Source organism: Antechinus flavipes, chromosome 4 (assembly GCF_016432865.1).
Source record: "Antechinus flavipes isolate AdamAnt ecotype Samford, QLD, Australia chromosome 4, AdamAnt_v2, whole genome shotgun sequence".
In the NCBI taxonomy this organism is placed as follows: domain Eukaryota; kingdom Metazoa; phylum Chordata; class Mammalia; order Dasyuromorphia; family Dasyuridae; genus Antechinus; species Antechinus flavipes.
The window spans coordinates 151,859,812-151,880,730 of NC_067401.1; the positions used below are offsets into that span (position 1 = coordinate 151,859,812).

The 20,919-nt window shown below is 36.4% G+C and overlaps 1 protein-coding gene across 3 annotated transcripts in view; it reads left to right on the forward strand.

Moving 5' to 3' along the window:
* SLC39A11 (solute carrier family 39 member 11) overlaps nt 1–20,919 on the forward strand; it is a 508,920-nt gene that overhangs the window by 287,227 nt on the left and 200,774 nt on the right. For all 3 annotated transcript variants that reach the window (XM_051995203.1, XM_051995202.1, XM_051995204.1), the window contains one exon: nt 15,476–15,646. In XM_051995203.1, coding sequence (XP_051851163.1) covers nt 15,476–15,646 — 171 coding nt within the window. The remainder of the gene's footprint in view (nt 1–15,475; nt 15,647–20,919) is intronic.

The window sequence follows — 20,919 nt, forward strand, 5'->3', positions numbered from 1 at the left end:
ATGATCCCATTTGAGGCTTTCTTGGCAGAGATACTGGAGTGGTTTGCCATTTCCTTCTCCAACTCATTTTACAGTTGAGGAAACAAACGGGGTTAAGTGATTTTTCCAGGGTCACACAGATGATGAGTCTTCCTGACTTAAGGACTAGTACTCTATCCGCAATGCCACTTAGCTACTCTCTATTTTTCTATTGAATTAAATCTTATGATGTGATCAAATGAATTTGAGATTGATAATTATAGGAAAAATGGAGGAGTAACTTTCTCATTCCACTCTACTCTTACTTCTCGCCTACACTTTCTAATTAATTTTTAAAGTAATTTTTCTATTTTTTTCTCCTTTCCATCTTTTCCCACTCATCATAAAGAAAAAAAGGAGGGAAAGACCTTTGTATCATATAAACATAGTTAAGCATTCCTCCATCAGCTTTGTCCAAGCATTGTATATATCAGTCCTTTATTTCTCTATTCTACATTATTAATTCATCATCTTTCTGTCATGAGGTGGACACCATTCTTCACTCTTCTGAAATCATGATTCATTACTTATTTGACCAAAGTTCTTAAATCTTTTTGAATTGCTTGTTTTTATAATATAGACACTATAGAATACATTTTTTTTTGTTCTCTTCACTTTATACTAGTTCATATCAGTTTTCTTATATCATGTTTCTTACTACCCTGCCTGTGGCTCAGTTCTTTTGTATTTTTTTCTTGAGATGGACAAGAAAAGGGAATTTTTTTGGTGTAGCCCATGGAAATAATGTTTTTGCTAGACTTCAAGTGTTTGCATTTCATACTGGTTAATCCAGTATGTAGGTCTTTCTTCAGATCTTAGGTTGTACCAGGAGGACCCTGTTCTGGCCCAAATCTTCTTGATTTTTCACCAATCTATATTTTTCCTGAGGCACAAATTTGTTCTATTTATAGGGTAGAGCTTAAAATTTACCAGCCTATTCCACCATCTTCCCAGAATCCACTCCCCCCAAAATATTTAACACACACACACACACACACACACACACACACACACACACACACACACACACACACACGTTCTCAGACCTCAGCTTAAGAACTCCTACTTTACAGCCATTAGGATATCAGACAAAAAAGGAAGAAAGAAAGGAAAAGAGAAAGCTTACTTTCTCCAAGAAACCAGTATTGAAATGCACACACAACCTACCATTAATAACTAATGATAATATAAAACTTGAAGCTTTGCAAAGCCCTTTCATCATCTATATAATATTGCCATGGTCACTTTACAGATGAGGAAATTGAGGCTGAAAGAGTTTAAGTGACTTGGCCAGGGTCACACTAGAGCTGCTACATGTCTGAGGCTGAATTTAAATTCATGTCTCCCTGTCTCCCAAGTCCAGCACTCTTACTTAACATGTCACCTACCTGCCTCCAAACATCAATAAAAATGGTTTAACAAAGGTAACTTGTTAACACTCCTGGTTATGAGGGAGATAAAAGATAGATCAGGAAATTTCCAACAGAAGTCTAGGAAGGAAATGTAAATCTTCAGGATGGAGGATGGGAATACTAGTTTAAAAGTCTGGAGTAGGTTGTTACAAGAGATTGTACTTGTCAAATCAAGGACAAACTACTTACCTCAGAGTATTGACTAAGGTCAGCTTTGTTTCTCAGTTCAGTCCTTTTGGAAAGCTGAGATATCTCACTCCCATTAGTGGGTAAGTCTTTTCTTCTTACAGACACTATATAGACTAGAAGAGCATGATATGTGACCCAAAATTACACAGTGGATTGACCAGAAGCCCCAGAATTTGGGGTTTGGGAATTGAATTCTAAGGAAGGGAGACATCAGACTGTATTTTAATTGGAAGACAGGTCCCCAAGTAAGGAGTTGACCCGATGAATTGAATTTTGATGAACTAGTTCCCAGGATTACAAAGGTGTCTGGGTGTCTAACCTAAATGAACGTAGCAGATGATTTGCCCAACAACTAGAAAAGCTAAATCCTACGGAGGGATTGAAATCACTAGAGAAATCACTGTATTTTAGGGTCCTCACAAGAAAAATGGAATACAGACTGCAGTCCATCTCTTGGAGTGGGAGGGCTTCTCTCTATGGTAGCAATAGGCACCCTGCTGCTACAGGAACAAATAATGACTCCATTTACAATCTTTTGAACTGTGCTGGATGCTTTTGCTTATCATTCTAATAATCACACATTCTGAAATTACTTCAGAGCCTAATGCAGCCTGGGTAAAAGAAGTTGATTAGACTCACTCATCTTTTCAGTCAGCGTATGTACTCACATTGAAAATGTTCTACAGTTTACCTTTTATGTTTCTGAATAAGCAATTACTTAAAGACAGAAGAAAAATCGATTTTTCTAATAATTTAAAATTAAATATACATCACAAAAAAAAGATTCCAAAGTCATCCATTAATTCAATCATGCAATAAACTATTCATAGTTCCAGAAAGTCAAGTAAGGCAATACTTAATATTGATAAGCTATATATCCAGCTCCTAGTTCTCAGGACAGTTTTTCAATTGAAAAGCAAAAGCAGCCATTTTATAAATGTAAAGTTGTACTGAATGAATGATTTTCAAAAGTACTTTAAAACACTAAATCTTCAAGTGTTAGATGAATGTGAGTTGCTGTTATTACAGTGAGAAATAGAGCTTGTTTCTAATACTGTTGTTCAGGCCCCAAGTATTCTCCACAATCCTTACATGGACCAATCACCCTCATGATTTATCACCAGCACAGCTTTGAAAAGAACAAATGTGCTGGGAAGAAGGGAACTTGCTTTGGGAATCATCTTGTAAAAAAGTAAAAAGTCCAGTATAACTTTTGAGAAAAGGACATTTGGAGAAGCTATCAAAATTTGACTTAATAAACAAACAAACACAGCTCTTCCCCAGGAAAATGAGAACTACTTATACTATTTATAATGTTGTAAATCATCAGACCAAGGGATAATTGGGGAAATTGAATAGCTCCCTCCACTCCTGTAAGATAACTGTGATTCCTAAGAGTTTGAGAAGTTATTGATCACCTCAAAGATGACCTTGTCTAACCCATTCCTGACAAGTGGCCATCCAGTGTTTATCTAAATTGACTCCTGGGGCGAGCTTGGTGTGGCTAGAGCTTTGGCAGGAACCACAGAGACATTCACCTCCTGGATTACTTGTGTAATTTGGGTCTGAGTCTGAGAAGACTGATCAGGCTGGTCAGGAACGCCAGGCCCAGCTGTGCTGCAGAGACCCAGCTCTGAGTGAGAAAGAATCAGCACCTGGTGAGGCAGAAGCAGGGAGATGGGGATGGGGGGTGGGGAAGAGGGGCTTTTGATTTGGGATTCCAGATCAGAGGGGAGAACTGAAGTGAATCTAGAGGCACCCACCCCACAATTAGAGGTGCTTACATTAATATCTCTTATTTTAAAAAAATGAACCAGTAAAGAAGAAGGGACCCTACTGTGGGAATAGGGAGATCTGGGTTCATCTTCACAGGAGGACACTGAAGTAAAAAAAAAAATCTTCTGTCTCAAAGAGTAATGTGAAATGTCTCCCTATCCAGAAAGAATTAATAGAAGAACTCAAAAAAGAATTTAAAAATTAAATGAGAGACATTGAGGAAAAACTTAAATAAAATTAATTAAAAAGCATCCACGAAAAATAAGAAAATTATGAAAAAAAGGTTAAACAGTAGAAATGGAGATAGAGTCTCAAAGACAAAAATAACTCTTTGAACATTAGAATTGGGCAAGGGGAAGCCAGTGAAGCTATGATAGACCTAGAAATAACAGATTATAAAGGATGAGAAAATAGGACAGAAAGTGAAACATAAGAAAAACAACAGATCTGGAGAACAAATCAAGAAGAGAAGATATAATAATTGGGCTTCCTGAAAGTTGTGACAAAAAAAAGAACTTTTACACAATAATGCAAGAAATAATCCAAGAAAATTGTCTTGGAGTGATAGAACATAAGGGGAAAGTAGAAACAGAAAAAAAAAATAAATCCATTGATCACCACTTCAACAAGGTCTTTTGTGGAAAATACATAGAAATATTATTGCCAAATTTCAAATCCCCCAGATCAAAGAGAAAATTTTGCAAGAAATAACAACAACAACAACAACAACAACAACAACAAAAACAATTCAAATATTCTAGAGCCACAATTAGAATTGTATAGGACTTAGCAGCAGCCACAAAAAAAGACTGCAGGTTCTGGAATTTACCACAAAATAACTAGGCTTGCAGCCAAAAATAGTACATCCAGCAAAATTATCTACAATATTGAATGAGAAAAAATGGACATTCAATGAACTTGCAGGTTCTCAACACTTTTTCTCAACCAAACCCAAACTTGATAGAAAATTTAACATATAGGAGCCAATATCAAAGATCAATTTCAAGGAACTCAACATGGACAAATTATTTGTTTGTTTGCTTTACATGGGAAATGTATACCAAATGTTTAATTGACATCAAAAATAGGGTAGCTCAAAAGAAAGATTGAGACAGAGTTAAGGTAAAAATAGTAATCATGTTATACAAATGAGGTTCTGAGGAAGGAGAGACATAGAGCATTAGAGGGGGGAAGAGGGCTCATAGTTCTGAAAACCTTCTCATATGAGGTTAAATAGATAACACTACATATATATCATGAAAGGTATAGCACACTCCAAAATCTTATAAAGTAATAAGGAGGTAGGGATTGGTGGATGGGGAAGCAGAAGGTGAGGGAAGAAGACATGGGAGGGATTTAAGATGGGGGGAAATTAGGTAAAGTTAGGCAAGTTAGGAGCAGAACTAAAGCAGAGTCAGCAGGAATAGGAAAGGTAGTATGTGTCTATGTGAGGTGGCAGTATATGTATGTGTATGTATGTATATATATATGTATATATCTACATATATATCATAAATATATCTTTTCTTAACTGTTGCTTGCTTGAGGGTGGGGGAGATGAAAGGGAAGAAAGAATAAAGTAAAAAAAAGTGTACAGCAGAGAACAAAAGAACAATTTACAAGGAAGTAAAGAAAAGATGGATAGTTATGAATATATTTCCTTCTACACACACATACATATATATACATACACACACTTTCTTGAACTGGTAATTTGTTGTTGTATATTTTGAATCCTCCCTTGTGTTCTGCTGGGTACATGACAATGTTCTCTTTTGTTTTGTATTGCTTTTCTGTTTTTTTTTTTTAATAAAAAAAGATTTTAAAAATTGAAAAATAAAATTGCTAACTATATTTTAATAGAATCGGTTTCCCAGGGCCGCTAGGTGGCACAGTGGGTAGGACACCAGCCCAGAAGTCAGGAGGACCTGAGTTCAAATTTGACCTCAGACACTTAATACTTCCTAGCTGTGTGATCTTGGGCAAGTCACTTAACCCCAATTGCCTCAGGAGGAAAAAAAAAAAAAGAAAAGGAAAGGAAAGGAAAAGAAAAGAAAAAAAATCAGTTTCCCTTGTAATTTCATGCATTTAATTTAATTTAATTTAAAATATTTGAATTTATTTAAAAAAAAAAACAAACATTCTTTTGAGATAGGGTCCATAGAGTATTCCAGACTGTCTTTACCAAAGAGATCCATGACTCAAGAAAGGTTAAATATTCCTTTACGAAGACAGAAATTTAAAGCCAGGTAGCCTGTGCAGGAGGAATTTTTTGGACAGATTGGAAATAAATATTTATATTTTAAAGTTACTTGATATAAGAGGCTGCCTACTCCAGCTAAATGATACTAGTCTCATGCTTGTAGAAATAGTTCATGTCAATTATCCCAATTTCAGTGCCTGCTGCATAAAGAAAACACAGACACACACACACACACACAGACACACACACACACTTCTTAATCTTACTGCCTTAAGCATTTAAGTTTTTCACAATCATGCTCTAAACAGCCTTTCTAAATGTATTTCCTTTTATCACCCATCTTGTTCATTGTGCTCCTCAGCTCAAGTGCCTCTGCCTCTTTGAAATATTTCCTGATATTCTAGAGTTGAGTGCCCTCTCTACAAAATTATTTTGTTTAAATTTGTATTGATTTATCTATATCATCTCCCTCCCTTAACTCCAACAAAATATAAAATCTTAAAGGACATTAAAATTTCATTTTAATGATGCTTTGTATCATCATTGCCCACGAACAAATAAGAATTCTCAGAATAATTTTTATAGAGTATATAGGGGAGGTGATATTATTATTTTCATTTTGTCACTATAAAGATAGCTCCAATTTAAAAAACAGCTAATTAAACTTCCACGACTTTTTGTGATTAATTAATTTATTCTATGGCTAATTATGGTTTCTTGGAAAGTACTTAATATTATAGATTATACCAGAAATCACATTTCCTGAATTCCATTCCCACATTCTTCCTACAGAAGTCAGTCTTGATACTACATATCTTACTCTATGGAAAGTTGAATTTTCAATTGAAAATTTTCTCCTTCTCCAGGATATTCTGTAGAGCACAGAAACCAGCAGTCCCAATCAATCTATCAACAAACATTTATTAAGCATCTACCATGTGCCAGGAACTACAAAGACCTAAAAAAAATAGCTCCCACTCACAAATACTTTATATTTTAATAAGGTTGCCAGAGTGCCCATTTATTTGTCATGTAAATCGTGAACAAAATATATACACCATAATTTTGGGAGAAAGTGTACCAGTTGTTTTGGGGGTAGAGGGCTCAGGAAAGGCTTCAGGTGGAAGATGGCACTTCAGCTGAGGGAACCAAGGATTCTGAAAAGTGACAGCGACAAGTTCCAGCATGGTGAGTGACCAGTGCAAATGCCTAGAATCAGGAGATGGAGCATAATGTGTGCAGACCCACAAGCAGGCTGGTATTATTAGATCATAAGAATGTGGAGTAAGGTAAAGTATAAAAAGATTGGAAAGGTTGGAAGGGACTAACTTGTGAAGAACTGTAGATGCTAAACAAGAGCTTGTATGGAGGTCCTAAATAAAGTCACCAGAAGCTTATTAAGCAGAAAAAGGGTCATAGTCAGACTTGGGTCTTCGGACAATGATCTTATCAGTTCTTTGGGAGTTAGATTGGGATGGAGAGAGGCTAGAGGTATGGAGACCCAAAAGAAAGTTCTGTCAGTAGTCCAGGCAAAGAGGTACAGTGGACCTGAAGGGGATTAAGGAGGAAGGGCTGAATGTGAGAGCTCTGGTAGAGAAAGGACAAGATTTGTACCAACTGGAAGCTCATAGGACACCCTAAGTCTAGACTCTTCTCTCAAAATGTCTGTGTCTAGAAATTCTTTCTATATAGATTGTTGTCTCCATGCAGATTTGTATGAGGGAACCGGGCACAATTTACATGTTTTCTTATTGTCCTTAAATGAGTTTTGCTTGCAGAGACTCCTCATCTTTTGGGGATGTTTTCTGCATTTAAGAGTTCTTTGCCAAGAGTGCAAATGCTCCAGAATCACCACATCTGTTTTCCCATCTTGACTTTGCCTCTGATGATCTTCAGTTAATATCTTCTTCCTGAATCTCCACATCTGTGAAGGGAGAGTAGACCACCAAGGGAATTGCAAACCAATTTTCAGAAATGATTGTCTTACTGTTTATTTAGAATGCCTTGAACTAAACTAATAACTCCAATTTCTTGTGTAGTTATAATACCTGAGCATTGCTTTCAGCTCTCTGCGTCAGATTCATGTAGTTAATTGGATTCTTTTCTAGCTCTGCCATTACCCTAGGAAACAGACAGAAAAGGAAAAACACAAATAAATATCTGATCATCTGGGCTTTTTGGAAGCCTCGGGCTAATTGCACAATTTGATAGCCTGTTGTCTTTTGTATTGCTTTTTTTGTGTTAAGGGAGGCAGTAAGATGTGGGTTTTTTTGTGTGCCATGATAGTACCTGTTTATACAAGGGGAGGCCATGCCAGAATCATATAGCTTCAGGACAGTGATCTTATTGCAAGCCCAACCCTTGATGTCTCTTTTATTTGAATCCAACAAGTCTTTGGAGCTAGTAAGCCATGTTAATGGAGATTCTGTTGTTAGCTAGCTCAGCTGATGCTAGCTCCACATTGATGAAGCCCAAGGGGTAGGCTGTATTCTTGTAAGGACCAGTTGACTCTTCTGTGGAACCACAGCTCTACCCAACTGCAACCCCTCGTTTCTGTCCTTTTTGCATGTTAACCTCACCATTTTAGCCCTCCTGGCTAGTTGTCACCTGTGTGTATTGCTTCGTTCCATCTCTATCTTTGCTAAGACCCCTCCCAAAGTCTAGAACGTATACTTGTTTGTCCTCCATCTTTATGACATCTCTGGCTTCCTTCAGGTACCACATTCCACACGAGGCCTTTCCTTATTTTCCCTCTACCAATTGTTAATATACTTAGTATTGGATTTACATATTATGTTTATAATTGCAATAATAATAACTTGTATTTTGGAGGGATTGCTGTCCTTTATACTCAAAATAAAATCACTGTGTTGGGGTCAATGTACAAATAGTCCATATGAACATTTGGAATGGAGAGGTCTCTAAATTTGCATATCTCACTTTTTTGAGCTATTGCAATTCTGCTTTGCTTATAGAGTTCAGTGCTTTTTTGTGATGGAGGCTTGTCATGTTGGGCTGCCCTCTGCCTGTGTCTCTCTCCTCTGACAGTTGATTCCAAAGTTCTTCATTCTTCATTCCTTGAGAATGTCCTTTTTGTCACTTCTTGTGATCTTCATGTGAACACTTACCTTGTGTTAATTCTCTCTAAAATATGTATCTAATTTAATAAAATATACAAATGTGCATTTGTTAAATTTATTATAATAACAACTAGTAGTATTTATATATAGTGCCTTCCACATACCAGGAATTGTGCTAAATGGTTTATAAATAATATCATTATAATAGCAGCTAACATCCATAGAGCATTTACTGTGTGTCAGGCATTGTGCTAAGCGCTTTACAATTATCTGATATGAACCTCATAACAGCCTTGAGAGATCAGTGCTATTTTTATCCTCATTTTATGGGTGAGGAAATTTGGGCAAAAAGGAATTAACTGACTAATTAAATTACTTAAAGGATTAAGTGACCAGGCTGGATTTGAACACATTTCTTCCTAACTCCAGACCGACTGCTCCATCCACTGCCCTACTTCACTGTCCCTACATATATTTGTATATGTGATGTTCCTTATGAGAGAATAGAAGTTCTTTGAGGTTAAGCTCTGTTTTGCTTTTGTATCTGTATCTCTAGTACCTGGCATAGGAGATTTTTAACAAATATTTGTTGAATAAATGAATTGGAAATGCCTAACTTTGGTCCCAGAGGGACTCAGTCTAGGTGCATTAAGATCAGCACCGATCCATTCCAACTAGTGGGGAAGTACTGGCAAGATGAAGCCCTCCTGATGAATTGATCCATGTATGAACTACAGCTTCTTACCCTTGTTTAAATGATCTTTACATAGATCTTTGTCTTGGTTGGTTGGTTGTTGTCTTTTGTTCTCAGAGGATCAAAATGACATTACCTTTTAAGAGTTGAATTACAGTGTTCCCAGCTGTGGCTGATCAGATACAGAGAGTCCCTACCAACATTTGGGGTGGCTTCTCTAACTTTGCCCATCTTGCATTTCTTCTGAGCTAATTAACTTCTGTGGCACAGTCCTGTCTCCCATGTCCCATGCCCCCCAATCAATTCCAGAGTTCTTAAGAGAAACCTTGAGAGTGTCCTTGTGTTGCTCTTTTTGACCACTGTATGAGCGCTTACCCTGAGTGAGTTACCCATTAAACAGTCTTTATCTTTGTACGGGTAGCTTCCTACTGACCATAACTTTAGTTTCTCTTTATTTTAATTCATTTTCAATAGCATAATCAAGTATCTGCTCCCTGTTTCAGGCTCCATCAGAAATAAAAATGTTGGCTGCAGCACACTAACTTTAATAGAAAACAATAGGCTGTAAGTGCAGATGAGCAGTGCAAACATAGTGCTGTGAGATTAAAGAGAGCAAATTCATTCTAATAGGGATGGGAGCAGTCAGGGAAAAATGCTGAAGAGGGAACATTTAAAAGATAAGTAACAATTCAACTTTAAAGGATAAATAAGAATTCACCAGAGAAGGATGTGGTGGGTGGAGTGGAGAGGACACTTAAGGCATAGGAAATTGTGTGAACAAAAGGCAAGGAGGTGTGAAAGTGCAGGAAATAGTGGGGTGAGAAGTACCGGCTCACTGGAGCTAGAGGCAATTGAAGGGAGCTGATGAGAAAATACCAGAAATACAGAGCTGTGTCAGAGTGTGGAACACGAACAGCTTGAATATCACACCAGGAAGTTTGAAGTTTACTTATTAGCTAGAAGGAACCAAAATGCAAGGGTTTTGAGCAGAGGAGTCCTCTGTTAAGACTTTTGTCCTGGAAGATCAGCTTATTTGCCAAAGTCCTGTGAGCTAGGCACCCCGTTTTGCAGATGAGGAAAATTAATAAAGTGGGTACTCCAGAATATCCCAGGACCACATGAAAATGTTATGGTGAAATAAAGAGCAAAGGAAATAAAATTACAGTAGAAGATAGAGATTGTTAAGGGGTTTTTCTGTCAATAGGGAGCCTTTTATTGGCCTAGAAGCTTCATGTTTCAATTTGAGTTTGACATCACTGTTCTACACTACACTATCCAGTAATGGAGATTGTTAGGCTTGGAGTTGGGAAGATCAGGGTTTAAATCAGATGTGTAAATGCTACAAACTCACAAAAAAAATTTTTAAAATTTAAACTTATTTTAGATTTGGTCTTATGAATTTTGAATAATATATTCTTAACTCTTAAGAAGATGAGGACCTCTCTCATTGTGCATTGCATGTCTGTTTCTGGGTGACATCTTTTTAGATTGGTAGAGGAGTTCCTCTTGCTTGGCCATCTCTGTCCCATGATCATATATCCTTTAGACTTTCCTTGTGGGATCTGGTCAAAACTGCTATGTATGCATGAAAATCTTATTTTTCCATTGATCTTAAAGCTAGAATTGCAATTGCAAGTGCTTTCAGTCACTGAGCAGGAACTGATGGATTTTTTTTCCTAAGTTAAAAAAATCGACTAGATCATTGTATAACACATCATTGTAACAAATACATCAATGTATAATGCATCATTGCATGTTAATGTTGAACTTTAACTAATATCAGTATTTTAAAAAATTAACCTTTAATATATTTTTGTAAATTTGTATCATTTATACTTCTGAAGTTGTCAAAGCTTGGAACATTACTAAATTTTTGGGGACATGCTGTATATTAAGGCATAGATAGTTTGGCAGAGGGAATAACAACAGCTTGGACGTTCCTCACACTGGTGATATCAGAAATCCTTCATATAGTCATAAAATTTGTTCTTAGACCATTTCATATATAATATATATTTTGTGGTGTTTGTTATATGTCATATTGGGCCTAATAAAGGTTAAAATCCTAAAGCAGAATCTTTCAGGCGGAAGAATGTGTGTGACAAATCTAAATGTGTATATATACACAGTTTTATGTTTATGTATATTTATATGTGTGCGAGAGAAAAAATATGTAGGATAGATAGTTTCCAGAGAGATAAATACATATATACTATATCAAGATCTGTAATGTCCCTGAAAATTACCTCTGCTGTTACTTATCATAGTAATTTACTCATTTGGTTGGGTGAACATTTTCTTTTTCTGTCTTGTGGCCCCATAAGTAACGTTAAAAACATTAAAAACCTTTTGCCTCTCTACATTAATTTTCTCTTCGTGTTTAAAAATTCTACTTCCTTTTAATTTTCTTCATATGAGAGAAAAGGAAAATATATGTTATTTCTAAACAACCATTTAAGAAAGAATTTTTAAAGCTGTTTTTCAGTTGAAGAAATTCTCTCTTCTTCTGTGAATATTTCTGATGTTACCCTTACTGGTATATGTCGAATGATGTGCCCCAAAAGACTAGTTAAAATACAAAAGAGGTATTAGTGCTTCTACCATATCAGAGATCAAGTGACATGCCCAAGATTGTGACTTTAAAGAATAAGCATGTTGTGTATATCCCTTGAAAACTCACATTATTTATAGATTGCCCTTGAGTTTTATACAAGTCAGATTCTAAGGACAACTTCAGCCTTCATTCAAAACATTGCCATAGTATATATTCATAAAATCAGCAAGCATTTATTAAACAGTCTTGTGCATCAGATAGCTGGGAACTAAGGCTACAAAAAAAAAAATAACAGTCTTTTTCCTCAAGGAACTTATATTTAGGATAAAGACTGGGAGGTTGAGGAACAGTATGAATACAGATCAATAGAGTATAAATATAAGTGTTAAATACATGCATATGTATATATATATATGTAAATATATGAATGTATTCAGTTATCATACATTTTTGGGGGCGAAAGGCCTTAGCAACCAAAGGGATTAGGTTAGCCTCATTTAAAAGGCAACACTTGAGCTTAATCTTGAAGGATGTTAAGGAAAAAGAGTACAATCCAGACTTGGGAATTGGCCTGTGCAATAGCATACAGAAAGGAGACAGAATATCATGTGTGGGGAGCAGCAGTATGCTGGATAGAATGAATTGTAGAGCAAGTGAAGGAAGTACTGAAAGCTTCCGAACACGGTTTGGAACCCTTGGGAGAGGCTTTAAATGTTTGTTTTTGATCCTGACGGTACTGGAAAGCCATTGAGATTTCTTGAGCAGGGGGTAGTGACATGGATAGTCTTGTGCCGTAGAAATATCAATTTGGGAGCTGTGTGCTAGATATATTGAGGATGAATTAATAAGTCACAGGATATGGTAAGAGAGGTAAGATCCGTAGTAGATTCCTCCGCCGATATGCAGGAAGAGGCATATGAAAAATATTGAATCTCCGTTAGCATGGAGGTTGTGGATTAGTCAGCCGTGGTTGATGTCACAGCAGATGTGGACGACAGAGGAGACAGCAGTAAGGGGATATGGAAGATGCCTTAGGGTGTGAGCTTGGGTGTGAGCACAAACAATGGAGCCTGAGCAGAAATAAAGGAGTTAGTGAAATTATGTATAGTTCTGTCACTTACATTTAATTTATTTGTAGCTGTTCTATTACTGCCCTTAGAAGGTAAGCTCTCTGAGGGTAGGTACTATGAATTCTGTTTCTCTTTTCCATTCTTAGACCTCACAAAGCACTTCTCTTATTCTTACTCTTACATTACTTAGGATAGTCTATTCTTCAATAGACTTAAAGTAAACAATTATATATTTGAGGAGGTATTTTATCCTTCTTGCTAATTTAGAGTCAACATGGGAGTAATAAGACATTTGTATTTTTTTTTAATTTTTTAATAACTTTTTATTGACAGAACCAATGCCAGGGTAATTTTTTACAGCATTATCCTTTGCACTCACTTCTGTTCCGATTTTTCCCCTCCATCCCCCCACCCCCTCCCCCAGATGGCAAGCAGTCCTTTACATGTTGAATAGGTTACAGTATATCCTAGATACAATATATGTGTGCAGAACCGAACAGTTTTCTTGTTGCACAGGGAGAATTGAATTCAGAAGGTATAAATAACCCGGGAAGAAAAACAAAAATGCAAGCACTTTATATTCATTTCCCAGTGTTATTTCTCTGGGTGTAGCTGCTTCTGTCCATCCTTGATCAATTGAAACTGAATTAGCTCTCTTTATCGAAGAGATCCATTTCCATTAGAATACATCCTCAAACAGTGTATTGTTGTTGAGGTATATAATGATCTCCTGGATCCTGATCATTTCACTTAGCATCAGTTCATGTAAGTCTCGCCAGTCCTCTCTGTATGGTCATTCCTTACAGAACAATAATATTCCATAACATTCATATACCACAATTTACTCAACTATTCTCCAATTGATGGCATCCTTTCATTTTCCAGCTTCTAGCCACTACAAACAGGGCTGCCACAAACATTTTGGCACATACAGGTCTCTTTCCCTTCTTTAGTATCTCTTTGAGATATAATAAGCCCAGTAGAAACACTGCTGCATCAAAGGGTATACACAGTTTGATAACTTTTTGAGCATAGTTCCAAATTGCTCTCCAGAATGGCTGGATGTGTTCACAATTTCACCAACAATGTATGAAGAGAGAAAGTCTATCCTCAGATTCTCATCCCTAACACTTACTATTGTATGATAAAGTGATTTCATCTCATATAGCTTCAGTGTCTGCATCTGCAAAATGGGGAGCATACATACTGCATTCTTAGTTATTGTGAGGAAAATATCCTTAATGCTTTATATAATAGTGATAGCCAATATCTATCTAGATATATATGTGATATATATATATATATACATACACAATAACTATAATAATATAGTACTTTAATGTTCCCAAAGTGCTATAAGTGCAATTTGATATATAAATGTGAGTTAAGTGAAACTTGAATGACCATTAAAACATCATTTAAATTCTCTGAGCCTCAACTTCTGGATTTATGAAATTGAGTTAGTAAGGCCTGTAGCCTCTATCTCACAGGGTTTGTTTTGAAGCTCAGATAAGATAATAAGTAGAGCCTTGAAACATAGAAACATCAGCTATGGTTTTTGTAACTACCCCTCATATCATACTCACTCACATATACAGACTTCACAGATTGCTTGGTACATTGTAAGTGCTTAATAAATGGTTGTTTAATGAAAGAGTGGGTGACTGGATGAATGACTGAATGAGTACTTTATCCCTCAATCTGGGGAGATAGAAAAAACATAAGAGTGTAGTTTTATTAACTCCATATTATAGCTAAGAAAACTGGGTAGCAGTTGTGTCATATTCAGTAAATTGCCCAAAATTAAATTACTCATAAATGGCCAAGATGGGACTTAGAATGTTCACAATTAAAGCTGAGAAGTTTTCTAATTTATAAGTATAGATTTTATCTCTCCTATTGAAAAGAAAGGTCCTCTTGGGTATAACTTAGCAGCCTATAGATCAACTGGATGAAATTTAGGCAAGATACAGCAAATAAAGCTCTGGGCTTGGAATCGGGAAGACCTTAGATACTAAATAGCTGTGTGACTCTGGGCTAATCACTTAAATCTGTCTGCCTCAGTTTCCTCATCTGTAAAATGAAGCTAATAATAGCACCTATCTCCCAGATTTGTTGTAAGTATAAAATGAATTAATATTTGTAAAATGCTTTGCAAATCCTAAAACACTATGTAAATACTAGTTATTATCATCATCATTAACTTTCCCTGCTTCTAGGAATTGTCCACACTGAAAGAAATGATAAATGCTTTCGGGTGGAAGAGTAATCTATTGTCTTTATACAATATTGAAAAAAAATAGGGACTGGATAAACATTTTTGCTTACAGAAAAGATTAAATCAATGAATTATTGTTTCTTAGGAAAAGATGGAAAATAGAACATTTTCCCTTCTTCCTTCTTTCAGGTTCTCCCTAATCTCTTCCTGCTGTTGTTTGCTCATTTTCAATCTGATCTCTCTCTTAATTCTTCTCCACAGACAAGAATGAGAATGGAGAAGCTTATCCCAGGAAAAAGGTGGCCCCTACCAGCATGTCTGATGGCTCTGCGTCCTCCCGGCCTCCTAGGGAGAACAGAGTGAAACAGGGCAGTAATAGTTGGAGACGAATTCTATTGCTCATTTTAGCCATAACAGTCCATAATATTCCAGGTAAGAAACTGCATCTTTTGCCACCTCACGTCATAGCCTTTAGAGTTGCTTTCCAGGCATAGAAGGTAACCCTGAGTCAGCAGGACCTTTCTACTGTGTGAGATGAGACGTGGATTATTGGGAACAGCACTGAGAGGGGTATCAGAAGTATCTAATACTAGGACCATTACCCTCCTTGCTGGGGAAAGCATTTAGAAAGCTATTAGCTTCTCTGGTAGACATAGACTCAAATATGGTTAGGATGGTCCCTTTCTTATCTCTTTCCTATCTTCACACAGAGCCCTGGGCTTGAAATCAGGAAGACCTGAGTGCAAAATCTGTTCTCAAACGTAACTTTACTACTTATGTGACTAGGCATGTCCCTTAACCTTTCCCATTCTCAGTTTTCTCATCTGCAAATCAGGATAATAATAGCACCTATCTCTAGCATTATAGTGAAGATAAAAGGAGATAATTTGTAAAACATTTTGCAAACTTTAAAGCAACATATGGTTGCTAGCTAATGTTATTATTTTTGTATTCATAATGGGCCTCCAAACAAAAGTTAAAACTTACACCTTAAATATAAAAGAATGCTTGCTTGTGTATGCCCCAGAAGCATACGTAGGCTTCTATCTTTTTATGCTGTTTAGCCTAGGATATATATTTGTATGTAGAACTAAAATATTGATCCATTGGTTCATAAATCCTGAATAGCTATTAGTGGTAGACAGTGAACTAAACTAGAACTGATTAAGAAGACAAATCTGGATTAGATTGCTTTTTAAAAAAATTATGTTGTAATTCTAAAGACTCTATAGCCTTATTTGTGAAATCCAGGTCCATATTTTTAACACCAATATTCTTCCAGTGATATTATATTGACATGACATTAAATAAATATTAGTCTTTGAAAAATTAAAATGGACAGTCATCAAAACCAATGAAGAAGTGTATGATGGTCATATTGTAACACATTGCAAATGTGTAATTATATACAGGAAGCAGTGTAAAGAGTGACATTAAAGAAATGTATGACCAGAAAAAAAGATCAGGTGATCAAATAGTGAGAATGAAAGATCCATCGGTATCCACACAGTTCAAAAGAACATGAGGCCCTAAGTACAACTGGGGTCCCTCCATATACACCATATCACTTATGCCAGTTTTTGGGTAGACATAAATAAGAATTTCACAGGCTGTGCAGGTCTGGATCACATCACTGTTTGGAATACCCATAATTGATGAGATAATAGATCTATTGGAGTATTGGTCAATTCTCTATCATTTGGACAACACTTCAATGATAGGGAAAAAGGGGGTCTGGTGCCCTGTTAAATACTATTGTGACTTATAAATTGGATTCAAGGAATAATGAAGCCATCCAAGAGACTTGGGGCACAATAGGACAGACATGCTTACTTGAGCTAGTGATTCTCTCTCCCAAATGTAAAGAAAAAAAAACAACACAACAGATTGTGGATCTAAGTTTTGACATCTGGGTTTGCAATAATTATATATCCCTTAGAGCTTTCATGATTGAGATTAGCCATAGCATGACTGCCATATGTGTATTGCCTTTCACCATATGCATCTGGCATTTATTTCCTAATTTGGTTTTCTTATAATGGTTGAGGACTGTCAGGATGATTAATGACAAGATATTTAGTTCTGATGAGAATTTGGATTAAGATACAAGGTTGAAGATAATTTACTATAAAGAGTAAGTATGGATTGATCCCAAATTTAGATCTTGTTAGAGCATCTGTTACTAGGGAGTCAAAGAGTGCTCTTTCTTAGCCTTCCAACCTCATTTTTTTCTCTGAGTGTTTCCATTAATCCATTTATGAACAAACATTTCCTAAGTGTCTGTGGGTAATGGGAATACAGATAGAAATGAACCCTCAGAAAATTTATATTTTATTTGCAGATGCCACATATACATATACACATATATGATAATGAAGGAGAGGAACCTTGAAAAAGAGCATGATTGTTTACCTGTTTGAAGAAAGCTAGGGATTCTAGCAAGAAGTAAGGAGGAAGTATGTGAAGGCTCGTAGACAGAAAATGGATTCTCATATATTAAAAAGACAAGAAAGACAGTTTGACTGAGTTGTAAAGGGGAGTATTTTGTAATAAGATTGGAAAGGTTGTTTGTGACCAGATTATGAAGGGCTTTGAATACCAAACCAAGACAGTAATATTTGATTTCAGAGGTCATGGAGGAAATCATTGGAATGGGGAATACTGTGCTTTAGAAATATCACCTTGAGAGCTGGTTGACAGATGGATTTGAAAAGATGTGAGACAGGATTATCATTTAGGAATCTATTGCAGTAGTCTAAATGAGAGGTGTTGATTGTGTAAATAGAAAGAGGAAGATATCACAGGAGAGCTATGTAGCTAAAATCAACAAGACTTGAAAATTTATTGGTTATCTAGAGGAGGAATGATAAAAGTCATGGATTCACTGGATTGATAATGCCTTTGGCAGAAATAGGAAATTCAAAAGAGAGGAAGCTTTGGAGGGAAAGATGATTTATGTTTAAACAATTTTGGACATTTGAGATGCCTGCAGGACATTCAGTACAAAATATCTAAGAGATTGAGGTTTGGGGACCAGAATTCATGAGAGAGATCAAGATTAGTTGAATATATAGATTTAGGATTTAACTGCAGAGATGTGATTATTAAACCCAAGGAAGATGAGATGCTCACCAAAAGAGAAAGAAAATGGCCCTCACAATATGCAAGGCATCCAAATTGTTCTTCCTGCTATTCTTCATGTAACACTTTCTTTTCCATCTTTCTGAGTCTTTGTTGGGGTTGTCCCTATTCCTTGGAATGCAATCCTGTCTCTCTTTCTCTCTATCTCTTATAGACTTTTGTTTCTTTCATCTCTCAACTTAAAAGTACCACTTTTTATATGATGGCTTTCCTAATCCTTTGCCTCTCCCCCACTCCCCGCAATTTCTTCTGTCTCATTGACTTGTATTTATTTGTATATATTGTATATAAAAAGGGCAATATTGCATGAGAACATATGGGAAGACCTGAGTTCATGTTTTCCTCTGACACAAACTGACTGCAGTCTTGAACAAATCACTTTTCATCTCTCTGGGAATTTCCCTAAGATTACTAAATTGTAGAGAAGGTGCTGACCTATTTCAGTGGAAGGGATTTCCTGTCCTGGGAATTCCCCATATAAATAAAATCATGGATCTGCGATTCCTACCATGTATATGTCCTTTGTGTAAATGTCATTTCTCTCGATAGAATAAGCTCCTTGAGGCCAAAGATAGATTTGCTATTATATTTATATCCCTGGCATCTAGCATAGTGCCTGCCACAGAGTGAGCAGTTAATAAATAGCCATTGATTAACTGATTGTTGATCTTTCGAAGGAGACAGGAGGGCAAATGGGAGGAGAATCAAGTGCTTAGGAGGGAGAGGAAAGAGCCAGAAGTGTTTCCAAGGTTATTAGCTTGTGTGACTTGAAGGAGAGAGCCTTTTTATCAATAGAAAAGGGAAGAAGTTAGAAATAAGAGAGCAAGCCAATAAGCAAGAATGGATTAAGAAGTTTTTATTAGTCCAGGTCCAAATTCCAGGGGAATATTCTCTTATTGTAGTTTATGCCTCTGGGGAAGCTGGCAGATTGACTCTCTGGTCAATGTCCTTCATCCATCCCCACCAGCATCTACTGTCTGCTAGTCTGAATCTCAGCAAGCTGAGGAGGGAGAAGTGTTCTCAGTGGCCCAATCCATCAAGACATAAACTGACCTATGTAAAGGAGAAAGCAGAATATCTTCTAAAGTGGTGCTAGGTTAAAGAGCAGCATCTCCTGGTTCCTGGGGTCAAATCTCTCTGGTATTCTTTCTAATTTATCCTATATGTTTCTTTTGTGTAGAGTTGTGTTCATGCTGTCCTTGTCCTCCCCTGAGATCATGATCTCTTGAGGAATAAGAGCTGTGTTTTTACTCTTTTTTCTATCCCCAGCACTTGGCACATAGTAGGTGCTTAATTCTTATTGACTTGCCTTAATATTCTCTCATTTCTACTTCTCTTTATAGAGCTAAGTAATTCTTAGAGACAGTTATATCTCAAAAAACTCTTTTTTTTCTTCCTCAAAGACTGCCACATTAAATTGTAAATTTTGGAAGAAACTCTATGTGGGTATGAGCATTGTTTTTTAGTTACTGGCAACTCAGCTCCATAATTGATTTTAGCACAGAATGCTCACAGTCACTCTAATCCAGCATGAGACCCACTTGATCACTATTACTTTCCCTGTTTCATATCTATCAGAAGAACTATGGTACATTTTACCTCTTAATTTAGAGCTCTTTTGATGACTTCACTCCCATAATGGACCTTGGGAGTTGTATCAGGCCAGGGAAAAAAAAGCAGAAAAAAAGATGTATAGGTTAGTGGGTGTGAGCAGTTGCCAGAAGGAATAGGGAAAGACTTTGAGGATAAAAAAAACAGCAAGATTCTTAGAGGTTCTTGAGGTACCGACCTGTTGTCTTAGGAATTCATCAATAGCAGTTTCCTCTGACAAATATTCAGTTTTCTCTTGCTAAAGCAGGAATTCTTTTTTTTTTTTTTAATAACTTTTTATTGACAGAACCCATGCCGGGGTAATTTTTTACAGCATTATCCCTTGCACTCACTTCTGTTCCGATTTTTCCCCTCCCTCCCTCCACCTCCTCCCCCAGATGGCAAGCAGTCCTTTATATGTTAAATAGGTTACAGTATATCCTAGATACAATATATGTGTGCAGAACCGAAGCGTTCTCTTGTTGCACAGGGAGAATTGGATTCAGAAGGTATAAATAACCTGGGAAGAAAAACAAAAATGCAAGCAGTTTATATTCATTTCCCAGTGTTCTTTCTTTGGGTGTAGCTGCTTCTGTCCATCTTTGCTCAATTAAAGCTCTCTTTATCGAAGAGATCCACTTCCATCAGAATACATCCTCAAACAGTATCATTGTTGAGGTATATAATGATCTCCTGGTTCTGCTCATTTCACTTAGCATCAGTTCATGTAAGTCTCGCCAGTCCTCTCTGTATTCATCCTGCTGGTCATTTCTTACAGAACAATAATATTCCGTAGTGTTCATATATACCACAATTTACTCAACCATTCTCCAATTGATGGGCATCCATTCATTTTCCAGTAAAGCAGGAATTCTTAACCAGAAATCTATGATCTCATTTTAAAATTATTTTAATATGTATTTCAAAAGAATTGGTTTCTTTTATAATTATGTATATTTTGCTTTATGCATTTA